The 27473-nt window shown below is 38.3% G+C and overlaps 1 protein-coding gene across 8 annotated transcripts in view; it reads left to right on the top strand.

Annotated features, from left to right (window-relative positions):
* RBMS3 (RNA binding motif single stranded interacting protein 3) overlaps nt 1–27473 on the top strand; it is a 722404-nt gene that overhangs the window by 581619 nt on the left and 113312 nt on the right. For all 8 annotated transcript variants that reach the window (XM_057424892.1, XM_057424891.1, XM_057424893.1 and 5 more), the window contains one exon: nt 806–885. In XM_057424892.1, coding sequence (XP_057280875.1) covers nt 806–885 — 80 coding nt within the window. The remainder of the gene's footprint in view (nt 1–805; nt 886–27473) is intronic.

The following is a 27473-nucleotide window of genomic DNA, read 5'->3' as shown; positions in this document are numbered from 1 at the left end:
TATAACACTCTGTAGCAAATTGTATCAGTTGTTCTATGACCTAGTGTGCGGGCAGTTTACAAGACCTGAATGGTGAATTCCCAGATGTGGTATAAACATGGTTTGGGATTTGACTAGCAGCTTTATATTCTTTGCAGTTCTGTCAAAAATACGTGTACCAGTTCATTGTTAATGCTTTAATTTCTGAAAGTTATCTTGAGGTCATAGGAGATAAACAGTAAGGCATTTCACCTACCAGTATTACATGTAAATTAGTCGTCACACAAAATTTAGCTTTATGTTGTAATAGGCATATATGCATTGTCTTTGCTATACAGTCTGTCTTTGCAGGTTATTTTTTTAACATTGTAAACCTTAATAATTGTTGTTTAATCCTATGGGGTCTTCTAAAAATCATGTTTTGTTTTTTTTTTCTTCATGCTATTTGAAGTTATTTTTGGTGCACAAGGCATCTAGAAACACGTCCTTTGCCTTTCCAAGCAGCACATGAGAGCATAAAGAATGTCCTTGTTCAGGGTGATCCCCCAGAGACAAAGGGGACTGTTCATTGACACTTCCGTGGCTCACACACAGCCGGGAGCGCAGCTGCAGGCTTTGAGGGTGGCAGGTCCTTCTCCCAAGCCACACCATACCGTAATGAGCTCAACCAGTTTCTCCACAAGAACAGCTTTGAAGATACCTCTCAGCATCTGTGCTTGTGCTTTTTTTCTCCTTTTGCTTTTTGTTGTTGCTGACGGAGCACTTTTATAGCAGCCTAGTAACATGAATTGCATCTGCCCCCATCCCACTTTCTTCTCTTTTCTAGGATGGAGTCTACAGAAAAATGTGAAGTAGTAATTCAACATTTTAATGGGAAATATCTGAAAACCCCACCCGGTCTACCAGGTAAGTCCAGCCATCATTATAATGTTTAAAATTCACTGAAGAGTTTAGAATACAGAAATGCTGGAATTTCTCTATCCTGTGTGAGCATGGCTTATATTACCAGCCCAGCTAAGAGGGTGAACCTCCCTTTTAGAAGCCTATCCTTAATGACCTGTAGCAACTTCCTCCTTGACCAAGTTTGTATTATTCAGACATTTATGCCTGACAGCAGTGAATTTAAGTACATAAAGAATTGTGTTGTCCTACTGCATTTTTTTATCTAAAATACTTATATTTGATTTTTTTTCCAATTAGAGTGAAGGCCACATAAGTAAATGCTGGTGCTTTTCAAACCAACTAGATCAGCAACTGCATTATAGTTATAAAAGCACCAGGATTTCAGGTTATAGTAATTTTGTGTTCTTTACAGTTACTAGTTGAAGTTACTAATATTAACAGCAATAGCTGTTAATATTAACTGAGGATATTTCAGATATGAAGTGATTTTATACCATTTGTACTAGCCATAACTTAATGAAATGCAGCCATTTTCTGATACTACCTGCAGAATTCATTCATTGGTGTGTCCATGCCACATTGAAAGGCAATTTCCAGCCAGTAGGTTGCTTTAGAAATCTTCTGCTGTCATCTATGTGGCCATCAGCTGTGCAAAGTTTAGTTATCAGTTGCCTGATTCTTAGTGTTTGACAAGGCCCAAGGCCTCCCCAAGGCCACAGATCTGCAAAGATTTCTCCCTCATATTTTCTGAAAAGCTATGTTAAGTGAGCAGGAAATCTTTGCAAGAATTGCATCCTAAGTTATTACCTTTTTTTTTTTTTTTTTCTTTTTGACTTCCGGTAACCTGTTTCCTCTTTTTAGTTACTTTCATTAAATTCCTCCTTATTCATTGCCTGGTTCTTTATGCAGAAGATGTACTAAATAATTAAAAGAGAGCCATCTGAACAGCTACTGTGTACAGTAATTGAATGCTGCAATGTACATATAAATTTTAGTCAAATCACCTTCATGAAAGAATATAACACTTGTGGTACAAGCTGCAAGACTCCATTCAATGGATTTCTTTTGAAAAAGTAATCACAATTTTTCTCGACACTAATGCACTACAGCACCAGCTTGGTGAAGTACAACAGACTTGGGCTGCATAGGACAATGGGCAAAGCAACATAGGCAGAGACCCTCAAACCTTTCTGTATGCATACATTGAGTCCCAGTAGTAATCTGTTTAATATAGCAACACCCAATGGAAAGAGTGTGAATAGCAAGAAGTCAGTAAGTGCAGCTTTGCCATTAAAACCCTTCATGCTCCATGGTCACATTCCTGGTTGTCTCAGAAAGGACACATGATTTGAGCCAGAAATAGAGCCAAATGTTCTTACAGTGCCTGCTTGAGATAAAAAGGGTACGTAGTAAAGAATGAAAACTAGAAGTTGAAAATCTTATATTTTTTATTACATTTTAAAATTAATCAGGAATATATTGGGTATTCAACATCAGCAATGTGGGACATCAAAATAGGAGTCTTGATAAGATAGCATGATAACTTTTGTTCCCAGGGATACACTGAAATTGGATTTCAATGTTTATAACTTTTGCTGCTTTCTCAGTTAAAGGACATGAATCAACTTTTAGTTTCCTGAAGAAGGTGTCCATGTGGGAAAATTTTCTGCCATGTTTCTCTCATGATTGTTGTGGTCAGATGGCGTTTAGTTGCAAGGATGAGCTGGAAAGTAACTATTTTGAGTTTTCATTTACCTAAGTACAATTCAGATGCAGATCAAGCATAATGCTTGGGGCAAAGCCACTGAACCAGCAACTGCACTCACTCAACTATGCATTAGATATCTGTAAGATCCCATTTATCCTCTGTTTTTGGAGGGCAGATTTTGTAGCTCCCAACACAGATAATTAGAAATTATCATAGGGTATTTGATCCACATGAAAGAGAATATTTATGTCTTATTATTAGAGTAAGGCCTTTTTCAAATCCATGTTTAAAACACTTTTTGAATTCCTTCCTCCTCTTCTTCAGAAGCTGGAGGGCAAACATGATCAGTTGAGCAGTTGTGTCAATTGAAGTGATACTGACCACTCATACTTACTTAACTTTCATCCAGTGCAAAAACCACTCAGTCTTAGTTTCTTCCTCTTGATGTAGATTCCTGATAGACCTTCTACTCAGTTTACTGATCTGTGCTGTGAACCTGTATTTAAGCCTCTGTTCTGGGTTTAGCAGTAGCAGTCATTTTTCTCTTTCTTAGTAGCTGGTGCAGTGCAGTGTTCTTGACTTTCAACCTGGGAACAACGCTGATAACAACGATGTTTTTAGTTACTGCTCAAATGTTTAGTTTGACCAAGGACTTTCTGAGTCTCGTGCTCTGCCAGGGAGAAGGGGAAGCTGGGAGTAAGCAGAGACAGGACACCTGACCCAAACTGACCAAAGAGGTATTCCATACCACAGCACGTCATGCCCAGGATGTAACGGAGAGTTACCTGGATGGGCTGACTCACTGCTCAGTCAGACTGGATATCGACAGGTGGTGTTGTATTCTCTTCCCTTGTTATTTCCCTTATCACTGTTATTATTGGTGGTATCAGTAGTGATTTGTGTTATACCTTAGTTACTGGGATGTTCTTACTCAAGCAGTGGGAGTTACATTCTTTTGATTCTCCTCCCCATCCCTCCGGGAGGGGGGGTGGGGGGAAGAAAGGGGGAGAGTGAGCAAGAGGGCTGCATGGCTGACTTATGGCCTGGGCTTAAACCACAACAGCCTCTCAGCAAATATAGAAGCATCTTGCTTTATCCCCTTCCTGGCAGTTGCTTATCTTCCTGTATGCAGAAGGAAGGAAAATCAGGTCTCCTGGTTTACTTGGAAAGTCACAATCAGAGTCTGAAAATTATCCTACCAGCATCCCAGTACTTGGCATAGAAAGAAAATCATCTCTAGTTATTGCTGTGACCTCTTTATGGATTTCAGTTAAAAAATGCGGAACCAGAGAACATTAGTAGAAGTATGCAACACTAGCTGTTATTAACCTCTGCTGCTCAAAGACATGATCTTACTGTGAGAGAAAATTCATCAATCCTTTTAGGGTTAAATTAAATTGATTTAGGATTTTCAGCTGTACTTCTTTTAGACATAGCATTGAACTGGGAGGGCTTTACATGTTTGTCCAAATCTCCTCTCACCCAAACTCTGATGTTTTGGTTCAGGCTTGCCAGCTAATAAGAGGTTGTATGAAGCCCATCAAGAAAAAAGAATCAGCCTGACTGTAGGCTATTTTGTACAACCTACCCTTGTTCCTGAGGCAGTGAGACTATGGACCAGACGCACTGGTTTGGCAGCTATCTTCCATCCATGCTGGCTTCCCCAGTTCCCTGAGATGTGATCCTGGTGACGTAGGGTATATGTGTGGGGACACCATGTCTGTAGGATAAAGTGTTCATGTTGTGGGTCTGGTTTTGCCTGGTTATCAAGTCATGATGGAGGAAGGACTGAAGTAGGTAGCTTCAATGTGATGTTGAACAGCCCATCAGAAAGACTGGGCAACATAAGAGTAGCTTTCATTATGAATCAGCAATGGGCCATGACTCAGTTCCTCCCAAATCCTCCCAAATAGTTATCTCAAACACTCATTTTGAATACAGAGCTCTTTTCCAACTAGTGTCTCCTTGGCAAATGAAATGTAAGTTTAACTGGATGTGGGGCTTGGTGTGGGTTTTTTTGGTTTTGGAGTTGGCTTTTTTTCTTCTTGTTTTTGCTTGTTTGTTTGGTTTTGGGGGGGAGTAGGTTGGAATTTGGGTTTATGGTTTATTTGGTTTGGGTTTGTTGTGGTTTTGTTTTTTTTGTTTGCTTGTTTGGTTGTTTTTTGTGGATTTTTTTTTTTTTGGGGGGGGAGGTTTTGGTGTTTGTTTTTTTGTTGTTTTTTTTTTTTTTTTGATTTTGTTTTGTTTTGCTACTTTGGAGGGTTTTTTTTTTAAATAAAATAGAAATTCCAGGAGAATCACTGCTGTGTACCTGGATGTTTGAGCCTATCCAGGAGTCACACATCTAAGCTGACCCAGGCCAACAATAAGTCAGGAAAGAGTAAAGCAGTGTTGTATCTGCAAGGAAAGAAAGAGCACAGAGAGTACTCTGGAGATTCTGCATTCTGTGTGTTCTCAAGGCAAAAATATGTCATTACTTGTTTGACTTTCTAACTTCAACTGCTGTCTGTTGTCTCTTAAAAATTGTGGAGCTGAACACTGGCAGCTCCAGACCACCAGTGACAATGTAAAGGTTATTTTCTGCCACTTGAAACATTTTGCTGGTCAGATGTAAATTGAGCAATACTTTGTCTATGTTAGTGAATTGTTCTCCTTAGGGGTGCTTCTCTATCCAACTACTTGGCTTCGTTCCATTCCAAAGGGAATTGCTCCACTGTCCTCCTTGCTCAACTAATAAGAATTTCATCATGTTCAGTCTTAGACGTACCGTACAAAATAATTGGTTATCACATAAATAATTAGTTAATATCTGCATTTCTTCCATACTGAGGAAGTACATTTCTCCAGAAATCTGGAAACTCTCAGTTCTTGGCAGATTCCATGTGAATTTCATAAATATTCTGATTAGCTTTGAGTGATTATTTTTTCGCAGGTTTTTGTGTTTGTTTTTGTTTTCCTTTTATTAGCACTGCTTTTCTGAGCTAAATAGACCAGGGCCTACTGTATATATTTTCTTCCTATAGAGAGTGCAGCCCCACACAAAACTAATTGTACAGGCCCTGCATTGCCACTCTGAAAGAGAAGTCAGAAAATGAGTTCATCAGACTATAGCACTGTACATCTCCACCAAGACGTGAAAGGCACTGCTAATGATGAAGGTAGCTCACTGTCAGTCTTTCAGTGCTGCATCTCTGTTGGTGAATAGGGGACTTTAAAGGAAATCCTGCTAATCTATCACATTTTGCAGTCACTAAATTAATGTAAAATTTCCTAGCAATTCTATCAGTAACAAATTGATTTCTCTTTGGATGGGCTAGCTTAGGGTACATCTTTGCATAGAATTTTCGTTCATCTCCCAGTATCCTTTGGATGCCTTTAAAAAAATTCATTTTGTCTTTTTGAATAAATGCAAAGACTTAATGAGTTCTTACATTTCTCTTTGGAATTTCACAGGAACATGCCTCAGTTGTGGTAATTATCCTCTGCTGATATGTCCATTATGCTCTCTCACAGCATTTTATAGTCATTATAGTACTTCCTATATTTTGTTGGCTTTGTAAATACTTTTGGTTGTCATAGGACATTGGGCCAATTCCTTTCTCAGGGAAAATAAGTGAGACACAATGCTACAATGCATGGTCAAGAATCTTACTCTTTCATAGCAGGTCTGTGTGGCTTTTATTGCTGATTTTAATGACAAGTTACAAATATCTGACAAAAAGAAAGAAGAGGGAAGTACTAATCTTGTGAAGATTAAGAACCCCACAAGTAACAAGTGTCTGGCATTTTGGGATTGAATTTAACTTGAGCAGAAACTCTTAAACAGAAAAAAATCATCTTCAACAGTACAGATGTATTTGCAAATACCTCATATCTTGTTTTAATCATTATTACCATGCATTTTTCTCTTTAGAAGGTCCCAAGCACTGCATTTTTACACACTCATTTCAGGAGAATGTATGTGTATTTTCTGCCTTTCTCCTTATTTTAAATATTTCTCTTAGGTCATCTCTTAGATTCTTCAGCCATTGAGAATATATTTAAATATTTAATCTTTGCTTCAGAGAAATAGAATACTGAATAACATATCTAGAGCGCTGTGTTTTCTAGGAGATTGTGGCTGAAATGGTAATGAGAAAACAGTACTCCAGTTGTGAATTAACTCTGCAATGGAAAATGTAGCAACATGTTCCACTGGTTTTCTCTTATGAATGAACAAATGATACCTTGTTTGTTATCAGTGATAGTATCAGATGATTCAGATGTTTTTCTGAATGAATGAACCTAAAATGTTTTGTTTGATAACTTTTTAGCCTCTTTTTCTTAGTTTTGGTGCTTCATCTTTTTATTTAATTTTCTCTTCATTTATATGCATAAAACCCTGAAAACTCTTCCAGAACTATATTTTGGGGAGTTTACATCACTTTATCAAGGTAAGTAATACATTACTATAAATATCAATGTCTTTCTATCTTGCTTTCTGTATGTATGTATATGTAATTGACATTTTAAACAAGACAAAAGAGCAGCCAAAGGTGGAAACTATGTACAGGCTTGTAGTTAGGTTAAAACATTTGCTGAGTGCTGCAGAGAACTTAAACAGAATAAAGGGCATTCTGGTAGGTTTCGTACTGTTAATACTCAGCAGAGCTAGTTTTAAAAGGAGGTTATCTTTCGCGTATTGTTATGTTCAGAAATTATCTTTGTTCAAAATACATGAATTCCCTCACTTGTATCCTCAGTTCCCTTACCATATATGATGTTAATGTTATCTGAATGTTTTATACCGCCTACTTCCTACGAATTCAGTTTTGTAAATATTTTCATTGTTATCTGCCAACTGCAGTATATAAATCCTTCCCCATTGTATCAGAAAATATGATCCATGTAAAGACCTTTGTAAAAAATCACTGTTTAATACATTTTCTATTTCTTTATCCTGTTTCCAATTTCTGCTTGTCATTTTTTGTTCTATCACTGTTATCTTTTGCTTCCTCTGCTCCATGAATGCACATGCTCAGCTTGTTGTCAACAGAAATTTCTTTTACATCTTGAACCCTCTAAATATCAGTTCCCAGTCTTAATCTTTGACAGACATAAAATCTTTAATTCCTTCTGTTATTGTCCTGCCTGAGCCCTGGTGATGACCATGAGGCCACTGTAACACTTCCTGCTTTGCACCCCAGGTCCTTCCCGCATCCTCAGCAGCGCACAGGTGGCAGTCTCCAGCTCAGGGGTCTCTAACAAACTGCTCAGTGCAGAATGGGCTCTGTTGACCTGTTGCCTGGGTCATGATGGATGTTAAGAGGTGACTGAGTAGCATACACAGCTGTCAGAAGAGAGTTTCCCTAGGGAAACAGAATTTCATTTTTCAGACATCCATAGTAAGATCATGTAGCCTTTGAAAGAGATGGTCATAAAGGTGGACTTTCTAACCAAGAAACTACAGGATAGGTACTGAATTAGTAGAAAATATAAAACCTCTTGCTTAGTAAGCAGTTCCCCTGTTAGGTCTTTGTGGCTTTGTTTTGTGGCTCATGCAGGCTTCTGTGGTGTGGCCAGCCTCCTCAGTGCTGCTTTTCCTTTTAGAGCCATGGCTCTCACACAGCAGCAGCAGCAGCTCCTGGCTTTGCCCTCCTTCTGGGTACCCAGCAAAATACTGCTTGTAGTTAATCCAGCCTGAACTGACTCTTCAGCAACAGGTTGCCAATAGGTTGCGACTTCAGCTGAGATCAAGTGTTTCTTGGACTATCTCCATCCTTTCAAAGACAGCCTTTAAAAGTTAGCCAATATTTATGTTGCTTCATGGCATTTTTTGGAGTTTAAAAGGTGAAATGTGTCATTTTGTATCACTGAACAAGACAGGGTTCTTTAGCTCCTTTTTTTTCTACTTCTCCAGAATTATGTTTATGTAACCTTCTGTTCTTGCTGTGCTGACATTTGTGCAGATGCTTCTGGTTTCATAGCACACATTTCCATGTTTCGATGCAAAACTCCATTCCAAATTTTCTAGATCTTGTTTTTTCTTGGGAGGGGGTGGGGGGGGGGGGGGGGGGGTGGTGTTTATTTATTTATTTATTTTTAAGATTGTATTTTCTTTCAAGGCAAAGAGATACTATCTAAAAAAAAACAACAACCCAACTCCTATCTACTAATTTTCATTTAGCTTTGGCTAGGAGGATACAGAATTAGATATTTACCCAGTAAACCCCAATAGCTGGTATGCGTTTATTTCTTGGAGGAGCATGAGTTGAACCAGTTTGTATTTCTGATATTAGGAGGTGTGTATCAGTGCTAAATCACATAGTCTGGGACCACCAGAGAATCTGTGTGAGAAGACTGAGTGCTGACATTGTCTAAGGCCTGCTTTTCCAGCAATATATAAAGATGTTGATGATGGGGGCTTTCTCAAATTATCTGATGTGCTACATATATATGTCTTGGTTTATTTGGCCTTATACTTTTATGTAAGTTCCTAGGAAAAGAACCATATCTTTTTGTATTTTAAATAACATTATTATGAAATACTGACTTTTGTAATCTGTCTGTATAATTAATGGCAAATTGTTTCACAGGGCTTGTTTATTACTTTGTAACTAGACCTAATAAAAACCATGTAAGATCAGTTTATTTTTGGTATTGCATTAATTCAGGTCATGATGTATAAAACATCATTACTGCACTTTGGATTAAGATCTTTCACTTGGTTTATAGGATTGAAGTTGGAGAACAATAAGGCATATAAATGAGAGAAGATCATTCCGTGTTTCTTTCTGTCACAGTATCACCTGTCATATCTTTCATAAGGTTTCCAGAAGTCTGCAAGATAAATGGAGAATTGCATTCCTTTGTCATTCATAATGTCTAGCGGTAATGAAGTATGTCACAGTTTGTCTAATTTTAATATATACATTTTTTTCTTTTAAATTGAAGAGCATTTTTTGCTTTGAAAAGTGATTACATAAATCTTATAATTTAACAATCCATTCCCTTTATATGCAATGGCAGATATATTTGCTTATGAGCAAAAAAGTCTCTTCTGTATTTTATTGCTGCATAGCCAGCACAGCTGAGAGTATGTGCACTGAATTCTGTCGTGCCTCATATATCAGCAAGTGTCGATAAGTTTCTGGTCCAGGGACAAGGCTATTCCTTGGATGCACTTGTAAAATCCAAGATGAGACAGATGAGTTGCACAGGTGTTATGGCAGGCAAAATTTATGAGCCAGAAAGATTCACAGCTTGAATTTCAGATTGTTTAGGTCTAAAGGGCTGGCAATTTAAACCAAAGTAAAACAAACAAACAAAAACATACAAAGCAGAGCATGAAACAATGTGGAACATTGTTAAGTCATTTGTACATGATTCAGATTTCAGGGAGGAATTCTGCTTTTGCATCAACTGTGGCCAGCAGTAGCATATCCTCCTGTTTCTTCCTCTCCTGCATTACTTTTATTAGTCCCTTCAGGACACTTTAAATGACGGGAGTACTTCTGCTTTGTAGGCCTTACTGCTGCAGTATAGCGTTGTCACACCTGAGCCAGCTAGTTTACAACTCATTTAAAAAGCTAACTTGAGCAAGGATATCAGTCTAGCTGAGCACAGACTAACCACTCAAGCTCACAGTGTGTTATGCTTAATAATACTCGGCAAGTGGTTTACATGGTTCTTTGGTTTTTTTATTTACTAAGGGAAATTATTTAATCCTTTTAGTCCTCTCATAGCAAAATTCTTCCTTTGCTCCTCATTCCTCCCTCCCTCTCTTAAACTTTGCTACTTGCTTTCGCGTTGAACATTTTAAAATTTGAAGTATAGAGAAGTTTAAGTCAGAAGTTTCAGTCTGAGTCTTTGCTCTGTAATTCCAGTTAACCTGAACAAAAACGTTTTCTTGAAACTTAACAGCATACAGATAGGTATTCTTTGACACATTCCTTTGGGCCTCCATATTTCAACCAGAAGTGGAAGCTTCTGGGACTGGACTTTTCAGATGTCGCAATAAAACCGGAGCATTGTTTTTTCACACATTTTGGAACACCACTGTAAATCAGTAAACATCCAGGTGATGCGTGCCTGGTCTGTGCTGCCTTCAGGGCTCCACAGACATAGTGGCTGCTGCCTTCAAGCATACAGCCTCATGGAGTCTTTCAAGTGGATTTGCTCCATCAGGACTGGCATGGAGGGTTTTCTCCAAATACATTTCTATTGGCAGAGCTGGTGAAGAATTCAGTGGCTTAAAAGAGAGAATATGTATTCAGACTTCTCAGTGCTTTTGTGAACAGGCATAAGTAGCAGGTGCTTGGTGTGGGTTTAAGTGGCTATGGGAGAAATTTAATGCTGATGCCTTTAGGAAGGACTGTGTATCAAGAAAGGATGTTTAATGAGAGATTGAAGGCAAATATGTTGAGAAAGGAGTATACAGAACCTGTCCTTCTCTCCTGGTCTTGCCTTTCTGCCTCTTTCTTTCCCTCCCTACCACTTCCCAAAGTAATCATTTCCTTACCACCAGAGAAACCTTGAGGACTCTTCTGTGCCCCCCTCTCCACCCCCCACCCCGAGACCCCAAGGGTGTGAAGTAGCATGATGTGTCTGAAGTAGCCTGTGAAGATCTTTTCCTTTGTGATTCATCATGTAAGATGAGCAGTATGACAACAACAGTTTCCATGTTTTGAATACCAGGAGCCTCTTTAGTAAATGAAGTCTCCCTCTCCCCCTTCTACTCCTTGATGGTACTGCACAACAGAAAAAAGCAATTCAGTCTGAAAGCACTGGGAAAGTGGCTAATGTTTTACTTGGTATTCTTTTGGTCACAACAACAATGTCATTATGCTGCAGGTCAACAGTCCTCAGCAGCAGTAAAAGCCCCATTTTTTGGCCATTTCTGTTAGTCTTTCTTGATTGAATGGCAGCATTTGATCACAAGATCATAGAAAGTTTTTTTCTATGTTCAGTCACAGGAACTTGAAAGAGGAGCAAAGCAGCCTACATTTTACTAGGGCTGCCTTTGTGTTTATGATGTATCTGCAATTTACCTTCTACAATGTATGAGACATCAAGAGGGAGGGAAAAGGTGATGCATGTCTGATTCTACATTTATCGTTTTTGTTAAAGCTCATTAAAATAGCATTTTCTATGTAGCTTTTCCACCACCACCCTGTATGTGATCCTCAAATACATAGCACTCCAAGAGCTGCTGCTGTTCAGCAGAGAAAAAGAAACTGAAAAATGAGAGAGGAGGGGAAAAGGAGTAATTTATCCTTTTGAGGATATGACAAAATGCTTTTCAGGAGCCAAGTTTTACAAGCCTTACTTCGCATTTCAAAAATGCAAATTTTAACAAAAACAAAACAACAACAAACCACCCTAACAAAATAATGTCTCAGGCTCCTCAGTTAGAGTATTACATTACTGAATACAGTCTGGTTCTTCCTCAATTAGAATACTGATTACACTGTGAATTCACTGATTCTAAATCTTTTTTTTCCCTCTGGCTTTTTCTTTCCATTTTCTTTTCCCTTTCCCTTTGCCTTTCCTTTTTGCCTTTCGATTTCCTGCGTTTCCCTCTTTTTTCCATTTTCCCTTTTTCATTTCTTCTTTTTCTTTCTTCCTTTCCCCTCTTCCCTTCCCTTTCTCCTCCTTCTCTCCCCCACCTTTAGTAAATACCATAACTTTGTGATCAAATGTGAAGTTTTAGAGCTGACTCTATAAATTTTTGAAGCATGGATTCAAATTAAGAAAATATGACCAGCAGCCTACTAACTGTATTCTTGTCTGGATTTCCCCCTCCAAGCTCACCCACTATAACAGAACCATGAGTGAGCACCTGCCATCCAAAGCACTCTCCTTCAAGAAATTCTGCATCAGCTGAGTTTTACATTACAGTCTAATGAAAGCCTTAGCATCTGGGATTTTCAAAAAGATCCTGTTAGCATAGGAGTAAATACGTTGTGAGAGTCTGTCTTTCACTGATGCAGGAGTTAATGTTATTTTAGTTTCTAATTTATCTTATTTCAGACTAGCCCCAAGGGTACCTCTAAGAGAAACTGGGGGGAATTAAGCTGGATTCTCTAAAAGCAGAGAGTAATCTCTGCATGTGAGTGGCAGGACTGAGAGGCTGATTCCAACAAGCACACAAGTGAACACAAGTTCATGTTGAGCAGTTTTTCCTTTTCTGTATGAATTAGCTGTGTTTCAGCATACCACATATAATATAAGAAAGAACAGTCATTAAAAATCTTAAATACTATTTTTTGTGATTGAGGTGTTGGTAGGCAGTTTCTCATTTATATAAGCATATGTTTTGCCTCCTTGTAGTTTAAACCAAATACAGTCCATGACCCAGATGGCTGGTTTTAGCACTGTGTACAAGGCATGTCATCCAAAGTGGGATTTAATTTCAGAGCTAAGAAGGTAGAAGATGTAGATGGGACAGCAGTAGTTCAGGATGGAAAATATTGTAGATATTGGAGCACATGTGAATTGTAAGTTAATTTTAAATGTTGGTTTTTTTTCCAAGCATTTTGTTGCTGGCTTTGAACAAGTAAAAAATACACTGCGCCCGTAAAAATGCACATTATGAGAGGACTGACTCAGTAATCTACTGTTCTGACCAATTTTTGTGAACTTTGATTCTAGAAGATTTTTCCTGGACATCAGAGTAGTGATGTGCAGGAGACTTATGTTGTAGGTGGGCTCCATACTACTCCCCCCGTATCTGTTCCTAGTTTAACATAGTTGACATTTTTTTAAAGTAGTTGGAGTAAGAGGTACATAAGTCCTATTAGACTGCATGGGTACCTAGGTACTGAAGTCTTTTGGGCTTACTTGAAACTATTTATCATTAATCAACATTAATATAACCAAATGTAGGAATATTTAATAGATGGAGGCAGACTGTCAGACTTGGGAAATAAAACTGTTTCTTTATCCAGCAAAAACAAATTGGAAGCTGAAAGCTTTTATTTGTCACGCAAGAAAGATCAACTCAAGATCAGGAAAAAGACCCACCCTTCCCTTAAGCTGAGAGTTTCAAAAAGATGGTAATTATATTGATTTTGATAGTGGTTTTTGTTCAGCAGATGTTTTTCTCCTAAGAAATACATGAGGACCACCAACATACTTCAAACAGACCCCCAGAAAAGAGCAGTCACCACATAATAGTTTTCAGTTACCACTGGTGGGTCTGGATCAATGGCTAATTTGTTATCTCATTACCATTTCTCATGCATCATATCCTGTACCTCACAGTGAACATGAAAACCTTTCCACCTGATTGCTGCATGTCTTCTAACAAAAACAAACTGAATTCTAGTATTTTCATGTTTCTACCCTTCTGCAGGAGAAGAGCAATACAGGCAGAGACTAGTGGTAACTGCTGTGCAAAAATACTGTTGTAATTAGCCCTTTTTCCAGGAACACAATGGATCCCAAGCAGTCGTCTCAATCTGAAACCTATAATAGCGCCCTAAGGAGGCATCACAAAAGACTTCAGCCAGCACAAGTGCATTTAGTAAAATTAATTGTGGCTGTCTGAAGTCACAAGCACTAGTTAGGAAATCAGAATAACTCAGTTATTTAACACAGCTGATGGATTCCAGCTATGAGTCTACTGACACTTTATGTATACCCTGTAAGTGGGATGTGGCAGAAAGATCAGTCAGGGGAAGAGACAATGCCAGGTTAGTTAGGATGTCAGTCCTTCCACCAGACCTATGAGCAGAGAAATCTTTGTTAGCTACCCCAGTGGAAACTCTACAGTACATGCTTTCTGTGAGAGAGCTGCATCTGTTAGAAATGCTGTAGTTTACTCTTTTAAACCCCATTTTGTTACGTATTTTAGCATTTCTTAAGCTGCTACTTTCTTGGTAAGAACAAGCTTAACCTGCACAAGCAACTGCTGAAAGAACAGATGATTACATCTCACTTTCCTTGCTGCTGAGGAGCTTGGCGAGAGTATCTTGATTAATAAAATGGTTGTCCATCACTCTTTCCTGTTCCCAACAGGCTTAGTGCAGTGTGTGTTCCCTGCAGCTGGCGTTGCCTTGCTGTCACCATCTCTTTTATGCCAGCATTTCAAAAATCTCCTCCATGGGTTCTGAGCAGCCTCAGCTGCACTGAACTTCTTGTAAATACAATCCTGTGTTTACATGTCCTGTGACCTGCAGCACTAGATCAGACACTGTTTGCATCTTGTCATTTATCCATTCCCAAAGGAAGGATTTTGCCAGCTGATGACACAGCATGGATTCCTCCACTCTTGGTAGGCAAACTGGGCACCAATGGCTCGGACCTAGAGCCTATCTGTTGCTGCTCTTTTCTCAATGCAGTCAGAATTGCTTAATGTTTTATGCTGTGACCGATTAGACAGGAGAAACCTTCTGTTGTTTGATAACCTCTTTTGATAACAAGTTTGTATCATTGAAGCTAAATCTGTATGACAGCTACTCATCTTGCTTTGTCTGTTTTGCTTGGGATTTTTGAGCTCTGACACGTGTGAAAGATGTTGACTTGAATGTGTCTTGCATTGTTGATTTTTGTAGATGAAGATGCAGCCTTAACAATATGGAAAAATTTGAGTTGTGGTCCCACCTGTCATGCCAGAATTGTTGGGAATTTTTCCTTAAAGCTGATTCTCATATGATTGTGTGCCTGTTTATAAATACATATTTCCCCTACACACCCCAAAATGTCATTGATGACCTTGACTGAGAAAATTTCTTAGCAGATACTTAAATAATCTTTACTCAGATTTTAAGAATGTGCTTGATTTTTGTCTTGGAAAGCCATGGTCTCCCAAGTCTGAACCTTCTATTTAAGAAGTAAAAGAGCAGCTGGGTGAGAGAGCAAAGTTCACATTCTAACATCTGCTGAGGTTTTCAAGGATGGTTTTGTATCTTTATCTTAAAGACAAATGAAATTCAGTAATTTTAGATAGAACAAAATCAGTTTACTTGGATTGTTTGAGCAAGCTAAAAACTCTGAATCACCACATTTATAGAGGCATATTGACATCCAGTTATGGTAAAAACAGTTTTGTTATTTTTATACTTTGAATGCTTTGGACAGTTTTGTTTGTTTAATATGCATATCTATATGCATTCTATTCACTGTCCCTAATACTGGAGCATATTACAAATTAATTAACTTAAAGGGTAGTATACCAAATATTTTTTGACTGTTTTTTATGACAAGGAAGCTGAGACCAAAGAAGGGGAAGATTTGCTTAATGTCACGTAGGGAGTTTGGAGTGCTAAGAATAATAAAAGTAATTAATGCATAGCTTTTCCATATATCTTTCCACTAATGGATCTCAGAGAACTCTGGTTTTTAATCCTACGTCTTAGTTCAAGCTCATTAACTCTTCTTAAAGTCAGATTGCATTGGTTTTAATGCATTTTGTTTTGGTTTTAGAGATTATAAATCTGTTTTTCTAGGTAATCCTTTTTAACGAATTAAGTTTTCTGATATTTTACCATTGTGTGCCAATTTTTGAGACCCTTGCTACCTGCATCTTCCATCTGCTTACTGCTTTTAATTTGTTGGCATGTGCTTTTGTGCTGACATACCTGTCTCTTGGAATTAGATCTCAGCTGAGCTGGATGGGGAATTGAGCAATGAATGTTAACATTCACATGCATCAGTTTGTTTTTACGGGCTTCTGCAGTTGAGTTTAGCTCTTAGGAAAGGACTTATGTTCCTTTCAAAGAGGATATCCTTTTGCTCTTGCGGCATTTTAAAGGTCTGTCCTTAATATCTGCCAAAACCAAAATAACAATTCTTTAGGTATTTCCTGTTTTCTCTTGTTGAGAACTCTAAAGAATCTATCAACTTGAAACAGTTCCTCTTCTTCTGTGCTAGCTTTTAAAAACAGACAGTTCTCAGCACATTACTTTGCATTGTTTGACATCTTGATAGATTTTTATTCTGTTATTTTGTCTTCAATTTCATTCTTTATAATGTGTGTTGAAATTTTTTTCACTGCTTGTTGCCTGTTTGGAAATATAAAAGCTCTATTCCATACAAAAAGATGGTCTTTAAGATGCTGAGTCTTTTGCTTTGCCAAAATTAGAAACATGCTTAAGGCTTTTGTTAGATCCTGGTTTTAATTTCCTGGTTAAAAGACTTCCCCTCCTTTTTTTTTAATGCCTCTCCCCACCCGTTATTTGCCTTACAAATGGTTGTTCATTTCCATTCGCAGTGAGGTGACAGTTATGGGAATATTTTGGGGCTTGTAAGCAAACAGGAAGAAGATGCTGGGGAACAGACACTTAAAAGCATCATCCTGGCTTTCCCATGGCTGTTACTGCTTGGTTGAGAGGGAAGATTCTCATCTACTCTATTTATATTCTTTGTTATGATTCTTGTTTATTTCATTGTATAAAAATAAAAAAGGGGAAGTTTGGAATCTCTGAGCTCTAGACTGTAAGTAGTATCATTTTAATAGCCCATAGAAGCCATTTTTGTTCCTGAGACTCTTTCTGATTGTCTCTCTGACCAGGGTCTCTCAGATACCTCACTCAGGAAGAGTTTAATGTTTAATAGCAGATTTACTTATTTAAAGCTATTTGACATTATGTGGGATTATGGTTTAGAAGAGCAATGAAGCAATATGCTGAAGAGATACAGCACTTGTTAAATACAGTGGAATCACAATAAAAATGTGATTCCCAAGCCAGTCTCTGTATGCCTCACCATCATGAAGGTGATTGGAAAGGAATACATGGCTTGAAGCCAGCTCAAACCTTTTGCTTTTTTCCAAGTTTGTTGTATTAGTTGTCCCTATTTTATACTTTATGTGGGCCCGAGACTCGTAGATCCTTCCTCCATGCTGGTCTGGCTGTTTCAGGAGGATATTCACACCTTTTGAATTAACTCAGAGAAGTCCACTTACACAAACAGGTGAACCACCCAACTGATAGTGCTGTTTATCTAAAACAAAAGACACTTTTCTGTTGGTTCAGAGAAAACTCCAGGAACAAAGTTGCCAACAAAGTTTTCAAGCTGACAATCAGGTATTCTTTATTGCAGCACCGGGAGACACGGGGGATAGCTCCTCCTAACGTGTGTTTCCCCATTGCCACACAAGCCATCCTTTTATAGCCACTGGGCATACATACGTATTCATGAGGCTATGTATGGATTACATCATTTTCCAGAAGGTTCCCCGCATGTGTACAGAATTGTGGTGGTGGTCTCTGAGGGTCATTTACTTCTTCCAACAATCTTCATCACTTCTGGCAGCCTTTGAAGCACGCGCAGTAGATGCTCATACCAGTTTAACTGGTTCGTTAGCACCAGAGACATAATAATCCTCCTATCCTCCTACTTATCAGTTAGTTTAATTGTAGCCCATCCTGGACACCTGCCATTCCCAGATACTCCTCATCCCCGTGTCCTGTTCTTCTAGGCTGTTTTACTTAAAACTATGTCAACTACAATGATTTATCTTGTGAGAATTCTCCGTATGTCCTCTAGCTGTACTCTAATTTTTTTTCTCTATGTATCATGCACCTCAGTAATTTTCCATTGCTACTGTTACAAAGCCATCAAACTTAACATTACTTAAAAATAATTCTGAAGGTTTCTGTATTCCATTTTGTGATTTTCTGCCCCCCTTGTCTCACTGTTCCCTTTATGTTGAGCTCAGTTCAGCTTTGTTTATGAGGCTGTGGTCACCTGCTGTATCCTTCCCTAAGCTTTATGAGCACATAACTTCACCCGTGCCCATGTCCTCTGAACCTTCTTCCAAGGAGGAGGAGGAGTTGGCTGGTGATTTTCTACCCCCATCTCAGACCAGCACTGGCGTAGCACAGTGAACGTAATACATTCATCACATTAATGACCAATCCTGTTGCCTGGGCGTAGTGAGGATGATAACACATGCCTATACGGAATGCCAGTGGCCCCACCTCCATCGGTTTAACCTTGCTCCATGGGCCCCAGCCCATCATCAAGCACTGGTGATGAATCACATGCCAAAGATGTCCTCCCAGATGGCCCCTTTCTTAATCCATTGCCTTTCCTTGCCAAATGGAATGATCCAGCCCATGGCTCAGTGAAGTGCCTCTCCAGCACACCAACCAAGGAACAGTAGTCTCTACTTGTCTGGATCCTGCTTGCTCCAGGTCTCCTTTGAGACATGGATTGGAAGACTACTCTGATGGCTGTTGTGATGGTAGCCTATGCATGTGGCCATCAAAACAGCCTCTTCATATTGTGAGCTACCTCCCTGCCTCACTTCCTGAATCCCATAGAAACATAGACCCTGCTGCTGGCCCTCAACTCCCTGACCTGCTTGTCTATGTAGCACCAAGGAGATTTGGCAATTGCCAGTCCTGACCTACAGGCTGTGGTCTGTCCAACAGGTCTGAGGCAGCAGGAGGGTTTAATGTTTTAATGCCAGATTTAGGTAGTTGAAAATATCTGATGTTACATGGGCTTTTGATTCAGAAGAGTAATATACCAGTTTGTGGAACAGCACAGCATGATACAGGAATTATAATACACAATTAGAATACTGAGGCACAATGCAAACCTGATTCCAAATACCAGTGTCTATATGCTCCACTATCACAAAGAGTGGGGGTTTCTCCAAATTAGAGAAGACCCAAATATGGAATGAATAAAAAGCAATCTGGAAATCTTTAGGTAGCCTTCATAATGAGGCATTCTTAGTATTTGTTTCCTAACAGTTTGCATTCTGCTGCTTAATTTTTAAGAAGAAAGGCTGTATATTTTTTTTTTCTTATTAAGTCATGTGTCTCATTTTAGCTAATACTTATGAAGGGTATATCTTGCACCTTACTAAAATCAAGTCCTGGTAGTTGTTGGGGGAAGAGAAGAGCCTGCATAATGCCAGGAGTTATTTGGAGATTCAGAGTCAAGGACTCTAGGGTAATTGTGCGTGACATTTCATATCTGAGATCTGTCTGCTTCAGAAAGGGGGACAGCTCACTTGAAACATTTCCCAGGATCAAGGCTTTTTCTGGCTCCTTCAGGAGTTTCAGGTTTAAATGGCAATTCAATCAAATGTATCTTGTGCCATCAGCATCTGGATGCCAGCTCTGCCATGCAAGGACAGGGTGGTTTCATGTGTGCTGGTGGGAAGTTACACTAGAATGTAAGACTATGTGTGTGTGGTTAATAGTTTAAAACACCATTGCTGTTAATTTTTTTAGGCATTATTACTGAAATGAGGTGAAAGCAAAGCCACTACAGTTAATTTTCGATTTGCCATGCTAAAGAAAGGGAGAGAGACAGCAACCTAGATAAGATGTGGATAATGCAAACCATATATACATGAAGCTATCCTAACCTTTAATAACTATAAACAGTTTCTGTAGAGAACAAGGGTAGCTTTTAAAAAGCAGCAGCCAAAATGTGGAGAGCAGTGGGCATTGTGCATCCCATTTTCTGCGCCATGGTGCTGGAGCCGGAGGTGTCTGATTGAAATCTCATAATGAAACATTTTAATGCTTTGAGCAGTTGAACACAGTTCAGCAAAGCAGAACTGAACTAATGTGGACTGCCTGTTTGCTAGTAAACAGATAATTGTTCAATTTTCATGAAACTAAGGTACACTTTGGTAAAGTCCACCATGAAAATGTGTTCTTGTGGATCCTGTATAGAAGGCATCAAAATAATGGGGGGAGGAAGGTTGCCTATTGGATACACAGATAAGGCTTGAGGTTAAATTGTTATAAAAATAATACAATTTCCACATTATTATGCCATTTAGATGCTTTTACCCAGAAGGTTTTTCTTTGCTGCTGCTGTTATTGGTAGTGATCTCTTCATAGATGGATTAAAGTCAGGGCACGTTATTAGACCACAAAAATTTCTTTTGTTTTTTTTCAGAACAACCTTGCAGCTGCATCATTCCTAGGTGGTTAGTTTGCATTTCTTGGCTACCAGCCATCCTAAATGGTAAAGAGCACAGTACTGGACAATGAGAGGGTTTTGTGTTGTGATTATTTTTATTTTTTTTTTAAGGAAAAATCAAAGAATCCTTCTGATTCATGTTCTTTCTCACGAGGTTATCATTTCAAAGGCTCAGCATGCAAGTTATGTCATCAGAACCTCCTCTGTTCTTTACTTGCTTCATGAACAATTTTCTCATGGAGGAGTGGCTGGATATTCTCAAGAACATTCTTACTCTTTTCAAATAATAAAAATGTTCTGATTCCCTGAGGCACTGTGGGCAAGGTTAATAATTTGTTTGCTGCTTTGTTCACAATCACTTTGCATTGGGCGTTGGAACCTTACTTTTATTTACAACTCCAGGGTTTGACTTCAGGCTGGGGAATCAGAGGCTTAGTACTTGCTTTTTCTCTATGTGCTGTACAGGCTGCAGTGGAGAGTCAAGCGTATGTATGTGACTTCCTCATAGCTCTTGCCAATAAAAACTAGAGAGCCTGGGCAGAGAATCTCCTGTTTAATTTTCATGTGTCCCTTTGATTTTGATGCCCAAATTTATATACCTGAAGGTAGTTTTCAAAGGTAAAGACCACTCAATGTTCTGCTGCTTAAAAGAAACCTCAGAAAATGATGCTCTGGATAAGAAAACAGACACTTTCAAGAACAGAAATATGAGATGGGTGGATTCTTGTATTTTTCTAATTCCTTCATTTGGTGAAGTACCTGGAAGGAAGGTGATTAAATGTTAATTGTGTTTCAAGAATCATTAGTCTTTACATAGTATAGGCAAAAGCAGTGGTCCAGATTTTTTTTGGACCAAAGGACAGCCATGGTCTTCTGTCAGCCTTCAGAAGTTCTTGAAGATTATCATATCATCATCTTTTTAATTAGAAACACCATCCTGTAAGTTTGCTGTGAAGACTTTGGCTTCATGGTCTGTAAGAGGTGTTATACCATGGTTTGGAAACATGCTGTCTGTAAGACATTCCTAAAATGTCTTACAGAGTCCTAGAGTAATGTAATGGTTGGTCACAGAGTCCTGATTCAGATGCCAGCAGCCTTTTTTTAATTAAAAAACCTCTGTCCTTGTAAGGAAGTAATCCTTTCCCCAAGTCAATTTTAAAGTTTCTTGTTCACTTTAAATATTTCATTACATTAATTTTTCAAAACAACAAAACAAACATTCATCAAGTGAAACTAAGCATGTCACCCTTGAATCTGTACATCTGTTGCTCTCCTGCTGCTTTCCTGCATAATTCATTTTAATACATTTAAAGTGTACATCTCATTAAAATTCCTTACACACTTTTATATATATACAGTTTGCATTAAAAAGGAGGAAAAGCAGGAAAGGATTTTATGGCAAGGAGGTTCATTAACATGACTCCTCTTTTTACCTTAGTTTTTTCTGTATTGAATGTATACCTGTGGTCTGCCTTCAAATGCCTACCTCAGCATACAGTGTCATCTGTCTCTTTGAGTCTGAGTCATCTCTTTAGTGCCATTAGACATTTTCTCCAGCATATTTTCTCTTACTCTTGATGTCTTTGTTCCTCTTTAAGTGCATACATCCTCTTTTCTTCATCCTCTTTTCATCACTTCACATAATTTATATACACAATGTGTTCAGTGCATCAGTACTGTTATCAGCCAAGAGAATATCCATCATTTGCTCAGATGCTCTAGAGTTCTTTGAGCTGGCTACAGTGCTGTAAGGGGGTTTTCAAATTTTATTCAGTTTGTGGTTTCTTTTTCTCTATCAATACTTTCCGTAACTGCAGTGTTTGGTTTGGTTTCATTTATTTTAGCATTGTGGAGTTGTTTGTATTTCTTAAATCAACTCTAGAAAACAAGTCAGTCTTGTAGCTTGAGGTGGCAACCTTTTAAAATCATTGAATTCTTATTTCAGTGACTGCTGAAATTTGTTCTTTGAAATCCCTCATAGGTGTTTAGGAGTATGTGTGCTTGTTACAAATAATCCTAAAGTATTATAACTCTTGACAAATCATATGAAAAGCTTATAACTGCAGAAGAAAACTCAGAATGCTTGAGAGAAAAAGGAGGTCCATATTTGATAAGAAAAAAAAAATTGTAATTTAAGGAATTATCTTCAAAAATCATTCTTTGGGGAATAAGTGACATTTTATGTAAGATAGTATATGTTTGTATCTACCTGGTTTCTTTGGACTTTCACATTTAGCTATTGACATCTGTCACTTAGAAACTTCATGAGAATTATATGCTAAATGAAATTTAAAAGTGAAATATATAGTGATTGTATACTGGACTAACCTTTTCTCCTTAGAAACAGGAGTTGAAATACACTTTCTGGAAAAGTTTATTCAGAGTTTACATGGCAAGTTCCTCATTGCTTCCTGGATATAATACAGTGTCAGTCAGTGAGGAAGAGATTGAAATCCATATATGAGCCCTTTAAATAAATTAGTCAGGTGCCTTCAGTCACTTTGGCTTCCTTGAAATTGAGTAACAGAAAATGCAGCCGTGAAGGGAAAATTGAGAGAGTTCCCTTACGAGCAACAGCTATTTCATTTTATTCAGATTACCTAGTTCCAAATAAGTGGCAAAGGTTTGGATTCAGCAGCATGCAGCGCTGTCAAATATAGGTTATGAACTATGGGAAACAAGCTCAGCCCTGGAAGGCTGTGGGTCTGGAGGCAGATAAGCTTGTGTACACTGAAAGAGTTTGGTCTCCTCAGGAGCCAGTTTTCAGGTGCAGGCTGTTGTGGGATTAGTTCATCCATGTTCATTGTTGAGAGAAGCATAGATTCATATGGACTCAGTCTGTCGTCTGGTTTGCCCCTGTACAGGTGCATGTTGCTGGGTTTTAGAGTAATGCATTTGTATTATTATGGCATTTTGTCGTATTATCTAGTCCAAGTTTTTTGTAGATACAACAAACATTGCATGTTACAACAACAGAAAAGGTGGCAGTTGGGAGCTGACTTTGAGGACAGTGGACTGCAAAAATTCATCTATTTTCGAAAGCGGTAGGAATGACTGATGTGAAGTTCCGTGTTTGTGCTTTGCCTTTGCAGTCAAATGTGCAGCAGGGTTTTGTGTGAGGGGTTGGAACCATTTGTTTCAAGTCCTTTCAGCTGCTGGAAGCATGTAGAATATAAAAGAACAGAGTTAGGTTCACAGGTTGATTTTCCCCAAGTAGTGCTAGGTTATTTCATATGTATTCCAGAGAGATTAATGTGTGAGAATCCTGCAATATATCTTGAGAGACTCAGAATGACAAGGCAAATAATGTTTTCTTACAGGCTGTTTATTTCACAGATGTCTACTGTTTGCTTTCTTGAACTTTCTTTTTATGTCTCAGATACAGAGCTCTGTCTGGGGCATACTGAGCATTCATCTGGTCGAGTGGTTTCTGGTTTGCTGCAATAAGCACCAACTTATGTTTGGCTGCTGTGTTCCCCTTTGCTGTTCCTTTTTGGCTTGCATGGCACTGCTTAAAATGAAATTGAGACAAAATCTAGAAAAACTCTTTCTTATTATTTTTATAAGCTAAAAATAGAACAGAAATGTTTCTTATTCAGAACTATTAATCATTAATCGAACACTAAGTTACTCTATGAACTCAAGTGTTTTTATGCTTTTTACCCTCTCACTACTCAGAGTACCATTTGTTCTATTGCACCATCTTTATTTAATTTCATCTTAAATTATCTAATATTTTAATCTCTTCATGTCAGAGTCTGGATTTTTCTATGGTTTGGAAAGCTCCCAGAAAAATGGGGCTGGGAGCCATCAAGTGCTATTGCAGTACAAGAAATGGTTGATCAGGCTACAGTCAGGTCAGTGGCTTATCCCTGATCAAGAGAGAATTTTATGTCCGCTTGTATTAGACTTCAATGATGTGTAGCATACTTTAGGCTATAAATAGCATTTTGCTGTTCAGTCCCACTGGACACAACACACGATACTGCAAGTATTGATCAAAAAGCTCTACTCTGTTAATCCCTCTGCCTGTAGCAATGTTAAATATTTATGGATTCCAACCTAGTATCCTGAAGAATGTTTTAGCCCTGCAGAAGATGCTGAAAGTTTCTGCTTTATACCTGTTTTACAAGTATTTTCTTCTTTTTCACTCTTTTTTTCAATCACATAAAGTGTGACATAAAGGATTATACTGTGCTTGCACCATTTTGAAGCTTTGTTGCATTAGCATGTTGTGAAGGTATACATTGATTGAGAGGTTGTAGCAGTTCAGTATCAAAGAGGAGAATGCCTCAGAGATAAAATCTATCAGCGTCTCATCCCCACGTGGCTGACTTACAATAAGGACAAGGAGAGGTTAACACTGCACAGTGCATTGCAGTAGTGTGAGATGGCAGACAACAAAGAAGACATATTCATATCAGGTTTATCCAAATATTCATGAAATTATCTGAAAATTATCAAAGTACTAAAAAATTACTTATTTCCCTGCTAAAAAAATTAGTTATTTCTCTGCTGTTTACTTATTATATCTGTATGCTCATCAAGATGTTTAAAAGGTTTGTAGCAGAAGGTACAGTGAAACTTGTAGGCTTTCTGTCTCCTCTACTTGTTCATTAACCTCAAGTAAGTGTAGTCATTTTTCCTCAATTTTTTATACTAATATATCGAAGGCAGACTTGATATTGTCAGACATGCACTGGAATATGCTCCAGGAAACCTTCCTTCCAGTGGTGAGGTGACAAATGAAAAAGAAAATAAAAATGGATTTTGCAATTTAAAACATGGCGTGCTCAGGGAAGAATGCATAGCCAGCTATAATGTGATATGATTCATTTCTCTATATGCAGGGAAGAATTTTATACAAAAGCTTTATGGGAGGTGTACAGGATAGTTAAAGTAACATGAAGACTATTGTACGTAATGGTGCTTGCTTTATCTACCAGGAGCTAGAAGAAAGGTTTAAATACTTGTATTTGCCCTCTTACCTTTCAGTAAGATGTCACATTATGCCTCGTTCCATTACCTATTTAATCATCCTTTAGACCTGATTATGTGTTTAGAGGGAAAGGTTGGCAGAGAGAGTAAAACAGAATGCACACATGCTTCTTTCACTAAATCCCTGAAGATCGTGTCCATACTATGTAAAGAAATTGCATTTTAGATATCTACAAAGCTGGTGCAAAAACAGTCAGTGCTTTAAGTTGAAAAATTTACATGACTTTGAAGGATTTACTCTTCCTCTAGGTGATCAATGGCATTTTGCAATTTTTAATGGCTTGAGCTGCCATGATGCTTGCTAAAAATTTGAGGCATGTTTTGTTCAGAGTTCAGGCTTCATGTGAGCACAAACATAAATATCCAAAATTTCAGATCCTTGAGGTGTACAGTCTTAAATGTCAACCTGAGTGTTTTCAAAGGAGAGCATTTTAGAATAACTGATCTTCATCTACATGATTTTGTGGAGTGGAATTGTATGAAAATCTGACCATTACTGGGAACAGGGCTTGGGAGAGTTCAGTGGCTGATGGTGCCACAGAGTGACATACAATGACTGCAGCTTCTTCTTTCTTCTCTTGTGCCTGAGGATACAAAGGCTATGTTTAGGGCTGGCATAGGGATGCGATCTTTTCTCTGTCAGGTCCTCTTGACAGATTAAGTAATCTTGTTTCTTTCAGTATTCAAAGTAATGTTTTTCCAAATACTAATTATTTCTGCTTCCTTCAGTTCCTGTATTATGAGGAAAATTTCCCAGTTTCTCTAGTAAAGAGATACAGTGAGGTGCTTGGTCAGGCTGCTTGATACATTTGTACTCACCATCGTTCTCAGATGAGTTGATTTGGCCTTCCAAAGACTCCTGCTCTGACTGTGAAATGCGTAAGCACCTGAAGCTCCTAAATTTTGACCAGTGCATATTTTGCATAGACAGTTGCTCTGTAGTAAGTGTGAAAACCTTCCAGTGTGAGTCTCTAAGGCCTAGACAGAAACAAAACCCAGTTCTCTGGGTTTGTAAACCTTGGCCTTAATTAAAATTAATTGGAATTATTTTTTTAAAGATTTGAGACCAGAACAAGTGTTTGTAATACTCCTAATCTCTCCTCAAAATAAAGTATAAACCTTGTTGTTAGTGAGGACTGATTTTAGTGTAAGTGTCTGGGTCCTATGCTTTTTGGAGCATTTCTGTTTAAAATATATTTCACTTATTTTTAGTGGGGTGTTTTTATTTGTGGCAGACAGCTATACCTGGATGTGTGATTTATTGCTTTGTATTGCTTTTTTGAGCTGATTTTTCATCATCTATATGTAAATAAATTGCACTACCAAAGTTGGGAATGGAACTCCCAAGGTTTGCCTAGCAGTCATGACCAGATGTATCCTCAGGTGAGTTGACTGAATCATTAAGATTAATGACTCCACACTTTCTGTGCAGGATAGAAAGTTCACATTTATGGGAGATACAACCACCTCTTGTATCCTCCATAACTGCTTATGGGCATACGTCAGCCAAGGTGGGCATCTACGAGTGAGGAAAGCTGTCTCTGCTCTGCACACAATAATGCATTTTGCTATGCAAGTGGTTGACAAAAGGTTTGAAGCTTGATTTTTTCCTGAAGTATCTCCAATATTCCAGCTTATAATACGAGGAATTGGCCCCTGCCATTCCCTGCTATAAGTACCAGGGTTCCACGTTTCATGCATTATATACTCAGATGACAAAGTGAGGGTTGCTGTACTAGTGACCTGAATGGGGTAGAATTATAGCACAAGCCTTATGCTCAGCTAAACAAGTTCTTGAAAGTACCTGTATAAATGCATTTCTCTTCATTGTTTGGTTGTTTCAGCAGTTTAGCAGTAACATACGATTATTCTTAGGATTTAGTGGACTGCTGAAACAGCTGCAAACTGGTGCCTTGTGACGAAACTGAACTGGTAACAGAGAAGGCCCAGTAGTGGATAGCAGCTGGCATACTTCATCAGGAACAAAACAGGCTGTGATTCCTCATTC

This window comes from Pezoporus wallicus, unplaced genomic scaffold (genome assembly GCF_028554395.1).
Source record: "Pezoporus wallicus isolate ANWC-B61680 ecotype Strahan unplaced genomic scaffold, APGP_CSIRO_Pwel_v1 contig_3181, whole genome shotgun sequence".
NCBI lineage: Eukaryota > Metazoa > Chordata > Aves > Psittaciformes > Psittacidae > Pezoporus > Pezoporus wallicus.
Note: the sequence above shows the minus strand (reverse complement) of the source record. Positions and strands in the feature narration are given on the sequence as shown.